Below are 15,099 nucleotides of genomic sequence, written 5' to 3'. Positions count from 1 at the left end.
AGCACCAAAAAATCACCCTATGTGGCTTAATATAGAAGTAAAGAAGATAACCGGGATAAAAAGAAAGGTATTTAAAAACTACAAGTATGTGGGGACAGAAGCTGCATTTAATGAATATAAACACTATAATAAGGGGCACATTTACTATGGGTCGAATATTGAGGGTTATTCGACCCTCTAAGTAAAATCCTTCGATTTCGAATATCGAAGTCGAAGGATTTACCGCAAATGCTTCGATCTAAGGATTTTCCTTAGATCAAAAAAAGCTTAGAAAGCTTATGGGGAAGGTCCCCATAGGCTAACATTGGTGCTCGGTAGGTTTTAGGTGGAGAAGTAGTTAGTCTAAGTTTTTTGTAAAGAGACAGTACTTCGACTATCGAATGGTCGATTAGTCGAATGATTTTTAGTTTGAATCGTTCGATTCGAAGTCGTAGTCGAAGGTCGAAGTAGCCAAAAAAAACCTTTGATACTCTAATCCTTCATTCGAGCTAAGTAAATGTGCCCCTTAATGTTGTAAAATTGCAATCCAGAAGGCAAATATAGGAAATGAGGAGCGCATTGTGGCTGAGGCTAAGGCTAACCCAAAAAAGTTTTTTAAGTATATTAATAGTAGTTGTTCCTTTAAATAATCGTACCAGTATGGTTGTAACAGATACAGAAAAGGCAAATGTGCTAAATCAGTTATTTTCTTCAGTGTATACAATGGAGGAGTCAGAGTTCCCAGACTAACCTCATAGCTGCACTATTCGCTCAGCTCAGTCAAGTCAGTGGCTGATTCAGGATATGATTCATTAAACTTTAATAAAAATTAATGTAAACAAGGTTCCAGGGCCAGATGGAATACACCCACGGGTTTTAAGAGAGCTTAGTTGAGCTTTAGACCGACCCCTATTTCTGGTTTTCCCAGATTCGCTTTCACATGATATGGTACCTATGGATTGGAGAAAAGCTGATGTCATTCCAATATTTAAAAAGAGATTACAATCTCAGCCTGGCAATTATAGGCCAGTTAATTTGACATCTGTAGTGGCCAAATTATTTAAAGGCTTGTCCTTGTAAATGGCATGAGCAGCAATCAGCATGGCTTTATGAAGGATAGGTCATGTCAGACAAATTTGATTGCTTTTTATGATGAGGTAAGTAAGATGCTGGACAGTGGGGGGGCAGTAGATGTGATCTATTTGGATTTTGCCAAAGCGTTTGATACTGTGCCCCACAAACGACTGCTTTCTAAACTAAGGTCTGTTGGGCTTAATGAAGTCGTTTGCACGTGGATAGGAAACTGGCTACAGGATCGGGTACAGAGGGTGGTTGTTAATGGGACATTCTCTACTTGGAGTAAGGTTCTTAGTGGGGTCCCCCAGGGCTCAGTATTGGGTCCACTTTTATTTAACTTGTTCATTAATAATTTAGGGGAGGGTATTGTAAGTGTCATGTCTCCAGTACAAGCTGTCATCATGCTGTTAGATTTGATTGCTCACTTGTGGTGACCATTACAGGGATCTATCCAACACTTCCATAAGGCCAGTAATGGCACTACATTTGAACTAATCGGGTTACCAAACTCCCAACATGTGACCTAACACAGTGCCTTGTGGGAACTAAGACTCCATTTTACAATCCATGCTGTGGAAGAAGCACACAGTTTTGCACTCTCCCTTTATGGTAGCATCGCTGGTAAACAAATGGACTTAAAACTGCACTAAACTATTACTACAGCTGCCAACACCCCAGAGACATTTCTGCAGGGCTGGGCCAGGCCATGCCGACCAGGCGCCTTAGGCAACCTGGCCGGTCTGACACCTGCAAGCCGCGATCATGAGAAAACTGCCACTTTCGCGCACATGCACCAATTGACGTTCGCGCGCCCCCTAGCTCTTGCCTACTCTGCCTACTTCTGGCCCTGCATTTCTGCATATACATTTCATGCCATCTAGTGTTCTTTGTGTAGTAGTTATGTACTCTTGTTTATATATCAAAACATATTCATTTCATGTTCTGTTGTTTGTTACAGTTCACCTCTACTCTATTTCACTTGCCTATCCAGTAAAACCTACAGACTCCACGCTCAGTGTCTTTATTGGATTGTGGGGAGGTTTAGCTGCATGTCGAACTACACACTGACCCAGGTTAATACGTAAGGAGGACAGAACACGGAGGTTAATCACATTTCATACCCAAGTGCCTTTTGTTGGTCAGAAAGATGCATAAACAAGAGATAAGAGAAAAGAAAAATACTATAAGATGTGTAGGGCTTTCTTTGACTTTTAATAGTAAATGATAGTTCACGGTCAGATCTCAGTCTGAGCACAAGCTATTTTAGTCTAGTTGCACACATCGAGTCCTGCAGTTCCAACTAAATCAGTAGAAGGAATTTTTCAGAACAAAAACATCAATATATTATATTCAGGAGGCCGAAAATATCAAACTAAACATTTTCAGAAATCTTTGTTGAGTGTTAATGTAAAGTCCTCATTGGATCTGATACATGGACTCGCTATATAATGATATATTTTGTGCAAATTGTGCTATGTATCCCTAGGAAATGGCCTACATTTTGTTAAAAACAGGAATATCCTATAAAATACACATTGTTAAGAATTTTCAAATATTCTGTTTATGTCCTTGGGCGAAATATAATCAAGTCAAATATGTCTATGTTGGATCTCTGTCATATCTTGGGTCTCCAGCCCTTAATGAACTGCATGATCTTTTTCACCTGCAACTTGGTCAGTTTGAAGTCATCAGACAAGATTTCTTCTGTCAGCTGAACAAAGATGCTGCCGTCTATACGTTCTCGCACAAAAAACGTGACAACGTCCTCTGAAAGACCGATAAACCTCAGGCATCTGGAAACTTCTTCCACTGACAGAGCAGACAGATCTGCTGGAGGGTTCCAGATCAGAACATCCCCAGTGAGTCTAGGAACACCAGGGGTGTGAGAAGATGAGGTTTTCATGTTGCTCCTAGAGGGCATTGGTGGCACTTCTATCACCCCTTGAGTAAGATATACTCTTGTAACACCTCCTTCTGCCCCCCTCAGGATAGTAGGAGATAGAGGGGCTGTGCTCCTAATAACAATGTTATCAGTCTCAAACCCTTTTGTAGGTCTAGGAGGAGGTACGGGACATGTGGCTGTTCCTCCAGGTTTAAAAACAGGTTCAGGCACAAAGCGCACCTCTGAGACAGAGTCAGGTGAGGTGCTCTGGCTGTGGCTTACATCAAATGGGTCAAGGGCCTCTGATGCAGAAGATGAAGGGGATTTTTGTTGGTCAAGGGGATCCAGCCATTCCCCAGAAGATGAGGGAGTGGAAACAAAGGCAGGGTTGGCAAATGGGTTGAGTGCACCAAATGGAGCAAAGCGTTTTTGTGTTTGTGGGGGCTTTAACCGAGGGCAGCTGTAGTAGGTCTTTATCGTAGTGTCTGTGCTCAGTAATGGAGTGGAACGTCCACTAGCCACACTGGGACCAGTATCTGCATAAGCCCAGGAGTCTGACCACGAAGTCTGAGTGGGTTGGGCAGTAGAGGCCATGGTTCCTGACGTCTGACAGTTGGACACATCCCCAGCCTTGCAGTCTCCCCATGTGCATGGATAGCAGTACAGGGAATAGGAGTCTGGAGAAGGAGAGCAGCTTCCACTGCGAGTCCCTGATCTGTGTAAAGAGCAAAAAGTAAAATATATGAGTTGCCTGGGAATTCTAGAAGTGTCCCTCTTTCAAATTAGTAGATCTTGCCATGTCACATCTTTAAAAACGTTACAAATAACATTAAAACCATTAAAAATATGTGATGAATTTTTTTTATTGGAAAGTTGCAGAGGATTACTGGAGTTTTTGAGTTTTTGAGCAGAGTTCCCCTTTAAAACCTGGGTCACAACTTTTTTAGTGCATCTCTGCATACATTGGTCCATATTGAATTTACGGATAAGACTTTATGATATTCTATAATCCCTAGAGAAAACCCAACGCTGATGATATTTGTCTTGTGCTCCTCAAGAGCCTGCACTTCTTTATCACCCAAAAGGGAAGAGGAACATCACATATTTCTAAGCAGAAAGTTTTTTCTTATGGTTTTTACACAGTAGATGTGGTTTTAACTGTATAAGCAGAATAGACACTGCCATTTTATTGTTATAAAGAGATTTGTCACATTATACATTTCCATATTATACAGTTCCTAGAATTCCGTCAAATTCATTACTAGGATTAAAAACCAAAATTTCGCCATCATCTCCTGCAGGGTTGCCAGGTTGGTGTTTTTCTAGCCTAATTGGGCTACTAATTTAAAGCCTGGGGTGGTTTTGAAAATATAAACTAGCCAAGCTACGGATTTGGGCTACTTTTTGGATACTTTTCCAAAGTACAAATCAGCCAAAGTTTTTATCTTGCCCTAATGTGCCAAGCCAATGCATGTTGGGTAATGTAGTTTTTGCTTAATTTGCCAACTGACAAGTTCAATAGAAGACTACAATACCCAGCATGCAATGGAACTGACTTGTGTAGAAGTCACGAGTTACCAGATTTTGGGCTCTGTACCCCAGTCTCCTGTCACTCTTAAGCATTCTTACATTCTGCGGTGACTTTCCTCAATTTCAGACAATTTTGGGGAAAAAATCTGTTGACCTGTTTTACCAATATTTATTGAAATTGTATACGTATTAAGCCTTATGGGACCCCTATATCTCCTGCCCCCCCCCCTGTAGTTAAACCCTTGGTAACAGTCAAATCTGTCCCATTTTTCTTCATGGAAAAATTTGCAAAACAGTGAAAACTTGAAAAAGGGGTATTTTCACATATTGTGCTATTTTTGGGCTTCTTTTGAAGTGCCTTTTGGCTAGTTGTGGGCTTGTTTTGTAGCTGCCTTTGGCTGGTTTTGAGAATTAGACCTGGCAACCATGATCTCTTGTGTCCACAGTATGTCATACTTACAAACTTTGACCCTCGAGTTTCAATCTTGAAGCCTTCTAGAAGATGAGGGTACAGCTACATAAGATCAGGGTGGCACTTTGTCTATTGCTGAGACTTACATGTCATGGAGGCCAGATGAGTAATAGGACAGACTTGGGTTGGGGGAATGAGTTGATGGCAGCTTGGTCTTCTGTAAGCGAGGTGGGACAGGGGGGCTAGAATTGGAGAATGTTCTGTCTCCACGGGGAGGTACAGGAGGTGCATTCAGTAGGCGGCATTCTTCCCTCACCTGTTAGGATCCAGAAATACATTGCTCAGTTGTTTATCATGTCAGAAGATCATTGCTAGCCTGGGTTCCAACTACAGTCCCATTAACTCATAGTCTAGAACTTTCTATTGGATTGGATTGAATGTAGGATGTCTTTGCAGTGAGGAATCTGCAGAACATAAGGTATTAACATTTATTTGCCTAATGCTTTTTAAATATATTTTTTCTTTTATATGGGTGATTTTTAACCTATTTGATCATATTTGCCTAATTTACCGATTTATATTTTTGTCACCAAACCAGCCAGAGATACTGAATTAGGTCAAATAAATTATCTTTTCCACTTCATTAAATTGCTGGGGTTGGGAAAAAGACAGAAATAATATCTTCATAATCGGATAATTCTTGCTTTAAAATGTAAGAAACTCTGCAAGGATATTCTCCTAATCACGGCTGCAGAACAAGTGGGGGTTCGGGTTAAGGAAAGTGATAAATGGAAAGGCTGATTGACACAATGGGGATATAAATTACTGACAGTAAATCTTCTAATTAGCAGAAAGGCTTCATGTCCCCAACATTTTTGTAGGGTCATAGGTGAGTGTGTCCTTTGAATCACCCAAACTAATTGGCTACGGTCTAGGAACCAAACATTCAAGGGACAACTGTTCTTCAGATCTGCCTTTTATTGACAGTTGCCATGGTTAGCTTCTAGATGCCATGAGAATATTGCTAGTGCCAAACAGTAGAGTTTATACATATGTGTTGCTCATCACTCAGTTTCAGGTAAGCAAACAACTGCTTAACTGTTCTTTTTTTTTAAGAAAAAGAACAGAAGAGAACACTCATATAAAGGTGAGTTACAAGACTCACTCTGTAGTAGTACAGATGGCTAAGCTCAAACAAACTAGTAGTTGATATGAGTACTAACATGCAAAGTTAATGTGAATAAGGCTTTCAGAGCTGTTTGATAGTTGACTCAGTTATAGATGTTACTGATAAATACTTGGTGCCCAAAATATTCCCTTGGGTAGGTTTGATTATTGGGAACTTACTGCCTCAGATTTCGGTGGCACTGGCGGAGGTGTTTCAGTCCTTGTTTCATCAACATTTAAGGCTGGTGGAGTAGGCAAACTGTTTTTCCCCTCTAAGGCTGTCGATGTTGTTACAAAAGAAATTAGGTCCTGTTGGACCTTGTTGCCACATTCTAAACCAATAGGTTTGCTGCTGGGCTCAGAGTAATTCTCAGAGTTTTGATTGATCCAAAGTTCTTCATATGGGATCTCCATCTGTTCTTGAGTCCTAAAATCCTGCTCCACCCAATCAGGAATCATGTACTCCCGGTCTTCTGAGTTGTCTGAAGAGGAAGCCATGCCTGGGTGTTGACTGTCCCGACAGTCCTGGCCACTGTGATCCTCAGGGAGGGCTCCACTGTAGACGCACAAGGATAAACGCTGAAGGCCTTGGCTGAGCTCCTCTCGGGTATAGTTGATGGAGCCTGCAGAGAAACCCTGAAGGCAGACTCTGATCTTTCGGGGACTTGCACACTCCTCTGCAAAATCTGTTTTTGTCTCACGGACGGCCTTGGAGTACTCATCTGGGTTGAAGCGATGTTCTTGGCAAAAATTAGCACAATCCCTTACCAGCTTGTCAAAGTGAGGGTCTCCACAGAGTAGTCCCTCTGGGAGAGAGAATCTGGGCATGTCAGTAAGAAGCAAAAAGTGGAATGGTTTAACTTCTTCCTTACGTAAAAGGCAACACAATACAACTGTCTTGGAGATGATGCTCACCAACTTGTAGCGATGACCTTCCCGGATGATGTGAAGGTCATAAGGGTTCCTGGCTGGGCGGGTGGGAACCACAACATTAACAGGTAGTCGCACCTTCTCAATGATACTCCGGATAGTGTGCTCTCCCTCCTGCATTTGTAACTCTAGGGGACTACGAGTGCTAAAACTGCCCTTGCACTGGAAAGGAAGGCTCAGGCTCTCGTTGGTGCGGTGATTCATGCAGATCAGACACGGCATCTTTCCCTTCACCTGCTTGCCAAGTGTGCCCGTTTTGCCCAATTTCTTTAGGATGGTATTGAAGCGGGACTTTTCCTTCACTGTCTTGGCACAAAGTATTTCCGCCTGGCCCATCAGAGTCAGCTCATCTCCAGTGTTCAGGGTAAAGTTATAAACCTCACTGTCTTCACTGAATTCCCCTGAGACCACCTAGAACCAAAGGAGAAGAATAAGATGATCTATCAGACTGGGATACAAACCAACCCTATGTCAGACCACATAGAGCAGTAAGTAGATGTTGTTCCTAATGGCTGGTGGCATTAGAAGTGCTTTCCTAAGGGCTTAAAAAATGATTTAATCCTAATGGATAAGTGAAAACCAACTGGCATATCTTGTCAATATTTAACCCTATGGTGTGGACTAACTGACACTTGTTGACTAAGTGCTACACCATGTCTATTTAAAGGTTGAAGCAACTTATTAGATATTGCTCCCCAGCATGTGTTTATTCCATCAATGAAAAAGTTGCCATGATTTAGCATGGTGTTTGGTCTTGACCAGCCTGAAAGTTAATGGAATATCAATAATTGCAGCACAGAAGGACCCACATAGCAGGATCTCTGACCTGGTGACTCTTAAGTCTCTCAATGGTTCTAGTTGGATCTTTGTGGCAACTTGGAACCCTAGCAGAAGATGTAAGAGTAAATATCTTTCTCTTCTGACCTTTACTCTTCTGTATTTCTTTACTTGGGTTACACTGCAACATCTATATCAACATCTCTCAGGTTTCAGTCTCTACAGTGATGTCACTTAGCACTGGGAATTTCCACTGTATATAATTATATACATTACATTAGATGTGTATATTTTATTTATATGTGCAATTATAGTTTGTGAAATTGCTGCAGTTGAACCCATTCATCTTCTAAAACAACATCAAGAATAATCAAGCCTTGCACATAGAAGCAGCACATGGCTCACCTTGACACTGAATGTGATGGCTTCCATAACGAAGACTCGGTCAGGAAAGACACTGGCCACCTCTTCTACGCTGCTGAAATACTGCACTGGCTCTCGTACATCCCTGTCCTGGTCCAGAAGCTTGAATTTCCCTGGAATAAAAGAATGAGTTGAGCTTTTATTCACGGCTGCAAACGACTCACTCCTGCTGCAAACACTGAACCGAAATCGGGGCCTCTGGCTGTACCAGGATGAGGGAAGACGTGACAGTGCTTTCCCATCCTTATTCACATGTAATAAATACAAATATTTATGTTACTTCCCTCTGATCCTATGTAAACTGCATGATGATCTGTTGCCAAATTTCTCAAGGAAATGAAGCAATTTACAATTCTACAAGATTTAGACTATTTGAAAGCATTTCCTACTCTTTTAAATGTTTAATTTTCTGTAAACAGTTTATTTCTTTTAATTTTTGTAATTATAAATCACCGAAAGGTTATTGGGGAACTAAAAGGAAACACTGGTGAGTCTGAAACCAAAGATTCGCCATGCGCTTCCTATTTATCTCCACAAGAGGGAGCAAAAAAATTTGAAATTTCAGCATTTGGCCAATTCCCATTCAACTCCACTAGAGGGCGATGAAACTACTGATAGAGATGGACTGTTTAAGTCGCTGTCCTTCAGCACTAAAGCTCTGTGCAGCCCAATTCCATAAGAAACAGTTGTACACACACAAGGGAATCTACAGGGTTCAGCACTGTATTGCTGAGGATGCTGGGAAGTGACAATACAGAAATCAAATCTTTTTTCCCCTAACTTTACTACTGGACATTCAGAAAATGTATTGCCATTTCCAAGCTGTGAGAGGAGCAGAGCTGTTACCCAAGCAGCAGGAAGCAGTGGAGTCACACATAGAGTAACACATGGAGTAACACAGGGAGTCAAACATGGAGTCAAAGATGGAGACACACATGGAGACACGTAGGGTCATACATGGAGCTACATATGGAAACAGACCTCATGGAGTAACACAGGGAGTCACACATGGAAACACACGTGGGGTCATACACGGAGCCAAATATGAAAACAGACAGAGTAAAACATGGAGTCACACATGGAGACACACGTGGGGTCATACATGGAGCTGCATATGGAAACAGACATGGAGTAACACAGGGAGTCACACATGGAGTCACACATGGAGACACACATGAGTTCATACATGGAGCTTCATATGGAAACAGACATGGAGCAACACAGGGAGTCACACATGGAAACACACGTGGGGTCATACATGGAGCCACATATGAAAACAGACATATAGTAACACATGGAGTCACACATGGAGACACATGTGGGGTGATACATGGAGCCACATATGGAAACAGACATGGAGTAACACAGGGAGTCACACATGGAGAGACACGTGGGGTCATACATGGAGCCACATATGGAAACAGACATGGAGTAACACAGAGAGTCACACATGGAGACACCCATGGGGTCATACATGGAGCCACAAATGGAAACAGACATAGAGTAACACATGGAGACACACGTGGGGTCATACATGGAGCCACATATGGAAACAGACATGGAGTAACACAGAGAGTCACACATGGAGACACCCATGGGGTCATACATGGAGCCACAAATGGAAACAGACATAGAGTAACACATGGAGACACACGTGGGGTCATACATGGAGCCACATATGGAAACAGACATGGTGTAACACAGGGAGTCACACATGGAGACACACGTGGGGTCATACATGAAGCCACATATGGAAACAGACATGGAGTAACACTTGGAGACACACGTGAGGTCATACATGGAGCCACATATGGAAACAGACATGGTGTAACACAGGGAGTCACACATGGAGACACACGTGGGGTCATACATGAAGCCACATATGGAAACAGACATGGAGTAACACATGGAGTCACACATAGAGAGACACGTGGGGTCATACATGGAGCCACATATGGAAACAGACAACACAGAGAGTCACACATCGAGACACACGTGGGGTCATACATGGAGCCACATATGGAAACAGACATGGAGTCACAGACAGGTTACTCTTCAGTAATGTGATGCAGTGACAGGAACTCTCTATTTTGCTCATGGTTGGCTAAGTGTTCAGACACAAAGAGATTCAGTTGGAGAGACAGAAAACAATAAGCCAATGAGTCGCTTTGTGCATTAAACAATGCGACGCTGCAACTTTCTCCTGATTGAGAAGCCGGAGCAGAATAATAATTATCTGTAGGAATTGAATCTTTGCGCCTGAGAGCACAGGGAAATCCCACACAAAAGTTTACAAGAAGGTCCCTGATTATTTAATTGTTTGGAGATAATTAGTCTCCGGTGACTTCTCCATGAACCCACTCCAGTTTGGTTCTGTGCAGAGGCCCATTCTTTTCACTGATTCAGCTGCTTCTCTTGTTACTGAGGAGTGGGACCATCCATTCAATGTTCTGTATCATTCAGCCTCTACACAGTAACACAAAACATACAATATATATATATATAAACTACATTTCTTATCTGAGTAAAACTTGTATTAGCCTGTCTGTGAGCTCAGCAATTGGGTCTCACTTGTCTCCTCAACCCTGAACCCAACACTGATCTTTATAACGATTCTCTCATTGACTCCAGGAGAAATCCCAGGGCTCCTGTATGTTATAGAATTACACTGGTTGCTCCGTAGCAGTAACTGAACTTACATTTGGGATAATCCCTGTGCCCCCCAAATTCCCTTATTTACCCCTATATTGATATGAGACACAAGGACACTGGTGTAGACCAAGCGGCAATACTCTGGTATTTATCACAGATACTCACAGATACTCAGAGGAATGAAAGCCAATGGAATTGCTCAGCAGTTGAGAGAGAGAAGTGTATATTCCCAACACAAGACATAATATATATATATATAAATACAGTATATATGGCCTGTACCCCAGCTCAGAGCCCAGAGGAAGAGTTTAGGGAGCAGAGTCGTCGCACTTTATTCTCCAGTTCAGCACTTGGGTCAGTGCCGGGTCCATGTGAATAATATTCAGTATTAGGGAACATTATAAAACCTTCCTGTTCAGCAGCAGTTTCACTAGTTATTAATGTGCCCCCCCAGTTACATTCCATCCCCCTCAACACACTCACACTCACTCACACATTCACACACACACTCAAACCCTCACATACACACACACTCACTCTCACACTCACACACTCACACACTCACACATTCACACACACTCACACACTCACATACACACACACACACTCAAACACTCACTCACTCACACTCACACACTCACACACACACACACTCACTCTCACACTCACACACTCAAACACTCACACATTCACACACACACACACTCACACACACACACACTCACACACTCACATACACACACACACACTCAAACACTCACTCACTCACACTCACACACTCACACACACACACACTCACACACTCAAACACTCACTCACTCACACTCACACACTCACACACACACACTCACTCTCACACTCACACACTCAAACACTCACTCACTCACACTCACACACTCACACACACACTCACACACTCACACACTCACACACTCACATACACACACGCTCACTCTCACACTCACACACTCAAACACTCACTCACACACACTCACACACACACTCACACACTCACACACACACACACTCACACACTCACTCACACACACACACACACTCTCACACACTCACACACTCAAACACTCACACACACTCACACACTCACACACACACCCACACACACACACTCACACACTCACATACACACACGCTCACTCTCACACTCACACACTCAAACACTCACATACACACACACACACTCACTCTCACACTCACACACTCAAACACTCACACACACTCAAACACTCACACATTCACACACATACACACACACACACACACACACACACACACTCACACACACACTCACACAGACAAGCCAGTACTGACTCTATGTATAAAAGTTTTTACCCCAATATCAATTTAAATGAAAAGGAAAGAAAGTGATGTTGGAACTTGTGTTACTGATGATTTACAGGCAGAGGAGCCGTCACTGTATATAAATGTGAGTCATTAAGTCCATTATATTCACACGACACATTAATTGTTTGGACACTTGACCTCGAGCAGCTAATGGGTAATATGACTTTATTCTATGGCTCCTGCGTTTCTTTATGTGACAGACACAAACACAGTTCATTATTGTAACTTCAGTAGAGAAATGGAAGCTAAATGGCAACTTGTTGCTCTGAGTTACTGGCCATGGCTGTACATAAAGGGCAACACGACCTTCACTGGTTCCTGTGGGTCCAAACTCCAAACTGAAATGTCTCCATTAACTCCACTGACATGAACAGAACTTGCTGGAACTGCTGCTCCCCAGTTAAAGCCCTGCAATAAGCTTCTCTCTCCATCAGCTGCAGGAGTAGTGGAGCTAAAGAGTCTCCAAGCTGAACTATAACTCACATACACACATAAGTGGCCAACAAGAGACCTACTGCAGTCAGACAAGGTACTTCACTAATACCTGCCCCAAAGTTGCCCCGGGAAGGGGTTAATGACAAGATGAATGACTTGTTTGTGCTCCTCCAGTCGCAGTTTAGTCAATTCCATTTCAATGGCTTTAACCAACGCCTGCAGCCAGCGGCTATTGATCAGCTCTTGTTTAATCATTGATTTGCCCTATGCCGGCTCCCAGAGGTCACCAAGTGGCCCATTTATAGGAGAAGCCAATATGACAGAACAGTCTAATGGGAGTGAGTGGGAAGGGGGGAAGGCTGAGCCCTGGGAGTGCAGAGTTTATCCTGGTCCCCTATAACTTGTAGTCATTCATAGTGAGTAAAGGACAGCTAGGAATCATGGGAAGTGCTAGGTATCTATAAAAGTGCCAGTGGTTGGGCAGAGACATGAGTTCATGAACCCTCTGCTCCCCCTACATTTGTTGTCCCACATCCAGTCTTCTCTTTCTTTATGCTGAACCACCAGTTCTGTATTTATTCCTGTGGTCGCTTTAAAGAAGAAGCTACCAAGGCAATTGCCAATAGATTAGCCACAGCAGTGCAAGCTAGAACACCATTTTTATTCTTTATAATGCTTTACCATACCTGAGTAAACGGCTTTAGACACTCTCTCTGTTTGTTTAGGATAGCAGCTGCCATATTAGCTTGGTGTGACATTACTTCCTGCCTAAGTCTCTCCCTGCTCACTCATAGCTCTGGGCTCAGATTACAGCAGAGAAGGGAGGGGAGTGAGGAACAAACTGAGCATGCTCAAGCCCTAGCCCTGGAGGTTTAAGCTGAAAACAGGAAGTCTGATACAGAAGCCCATGAGTACACAATAGAAGGAAAGAAATGTCCTGTTTCTTTTGTCAGAGGACTCAGAGCAGCATTACTTTGAGGGTTTACTGTTGTATTTATATTAACTTTTCTAATAAAGCTTACTTAGTTGTAACCATTCCTTCTCCTTTAAGAGACAGTATGGCAGCACCCACACATGCAGATAACTGAGGTTCCTGGAGCAGAATAACCTTAATATATAAATGGCTTTGGGTATTACAAGTATTTCTCTGACTGATACACAGAGACAGTCCCAGTTGCTGCAGGAGGTACAGAGAAACCATTATTATACTGTATAAGTTCCCATAGCCGACAGTTAGACTCTCACAACTGCCAGCTCAGCCCCAGATCTGCAGAGAAGGGGGATAATGATTTATTTATTAACATTCTCTAGATGAGTTAAAAGCTTCCGACTCCGGGCAAGTGGCTTCCAGCACAAGTAAGGGGGGGATTATAAGAGATTCCGGAATGGAGTCGCTCAGAGTTTCCGTCCAACACACAAACCCCACCGGTTTCAGTTCCCCCAGAATATGAGAAGACAGGGGAAATTTTTTTATAAAATCCGTCATGTCGAATCAGCGGCCCCCCAGCTATTGGTTCATTCCAGTGTCTATAACGGGGGCAACGTTTCAGCAACTAGACCCTAGGACATTCAATGTGATCCAAGTGCAGAAGAAAATATAAAACACAGCTAAACACCTAGAAATGAATAAAATATTATACAAATCTATATGGATCAACCTGGGGCAAATGTTTCAGGGGTTAAACCCCCTTCTGAATATAGAAAGTGCAGCCAATGGATTATTCATTGATTTATTTAATATTTATTTATTCTCTCATTCAGAAAGATCCATGATACTTTACAGAGGGCACAACAGGGACTCAGACTATACCAACTGCAGAAACATATCTGATCTCTCTCTCTCTCTGTATTTACAGCCCGTGGGTTAGTCCAGGGGGGTATTAACCCTTCAGTGGCAACAACCTCATTTGCCTTAAAACACGCCACCTTATGGAAAAATGATAATTTCTGGTGATTTTTGGCAGGTGCCATGTTCCGTTATAGCTTCTACATATAAATATATAAATATATAAATCTTTTAATAGTAAATTATCAGCACTGTGCCCTGACCCAGGAAACCCCCCTCTTCCTCTCTCCTGCACTTAACTGTCTCCCCGTGGGACCCCGGCGTGCAATAATCCTGGCTATCATTTGTCATCCTTCCTTCCGGAGTAAATATTGGATTTTACTGAGCTCACATCCCCTCTTAATCACTGTCTAAATGACTGTCTCACTGCAGCGCTCGCGCTCTCTTCCCAGGTGCCACCCTGTCCATCCTGACTGTCAGCTCACAGGCTCTGGGTATAAATGGGCTTATTCTTGGAGTCTGATCAGTGGGAAACCGGCCAAGTAGAGGTTGGCATTAGCCCCACAATCCCTCTGCTTCCAGTCTATATTCTCCCTATACCACCAGAGAATCAAGGCTACAATAGAGTAACAGTGATAGTAAAGTACATAGTGACTTCTCATCTTCACGTGCACCATTTGTACCCAC

The 15,099-nt window shown here is 42.7% G+C and overlaps 1 protein-coding gene across 1 annotated transcript in view; it reads right to left on the bottom strand.

Annotated features, from left to right (window-relative positions):
• Nucleotides 1-2,249: 2,249 nt before the first annotated feature.
• garem2.L (GRB2 associated regulator of MAPK1 subtype 2 L homeolog) overlaps nucleotides 2,250-15,099 on the bottom strand; it is a 38,210-nt gene continuing 25,360 nt past the window's right edge. Inside the window, 4 exon segments of the mRNA NM_001094088.1 lie at nucleotides 2,250-3,653; nucleotides 5,027-5,196; nucleotides 6,228-7,388; nucleotides 8,160-8,290. Coding sequence (NP_001087557.1) covers nucleotides 2,672-3,653; nucleotides 5,027-5,196; nucleotides 6,228-7,388; nucleotides 8,160-8,290 — 2,444 coding nt within the window. The 3' untranslated portion in view covers nucleotides 2,250-2,671.

Source organism: Xenopus laevis, chromosome 5L (genome assembly GCF_017654675.1).
Source record: "Xenopus laevis strain J_2021 chromosome 5L, Xenopus_laevis_v10.1, whole genome shotgun sequence".
NCBI lineage: Eukaryota > Metazoa > Chordata > Amphibia > Anura > Pipidae > Xenopus > Xenopus laevis.
This window is presented reverse-complemented; position numbering and strand designations above follow the sequence as displayed.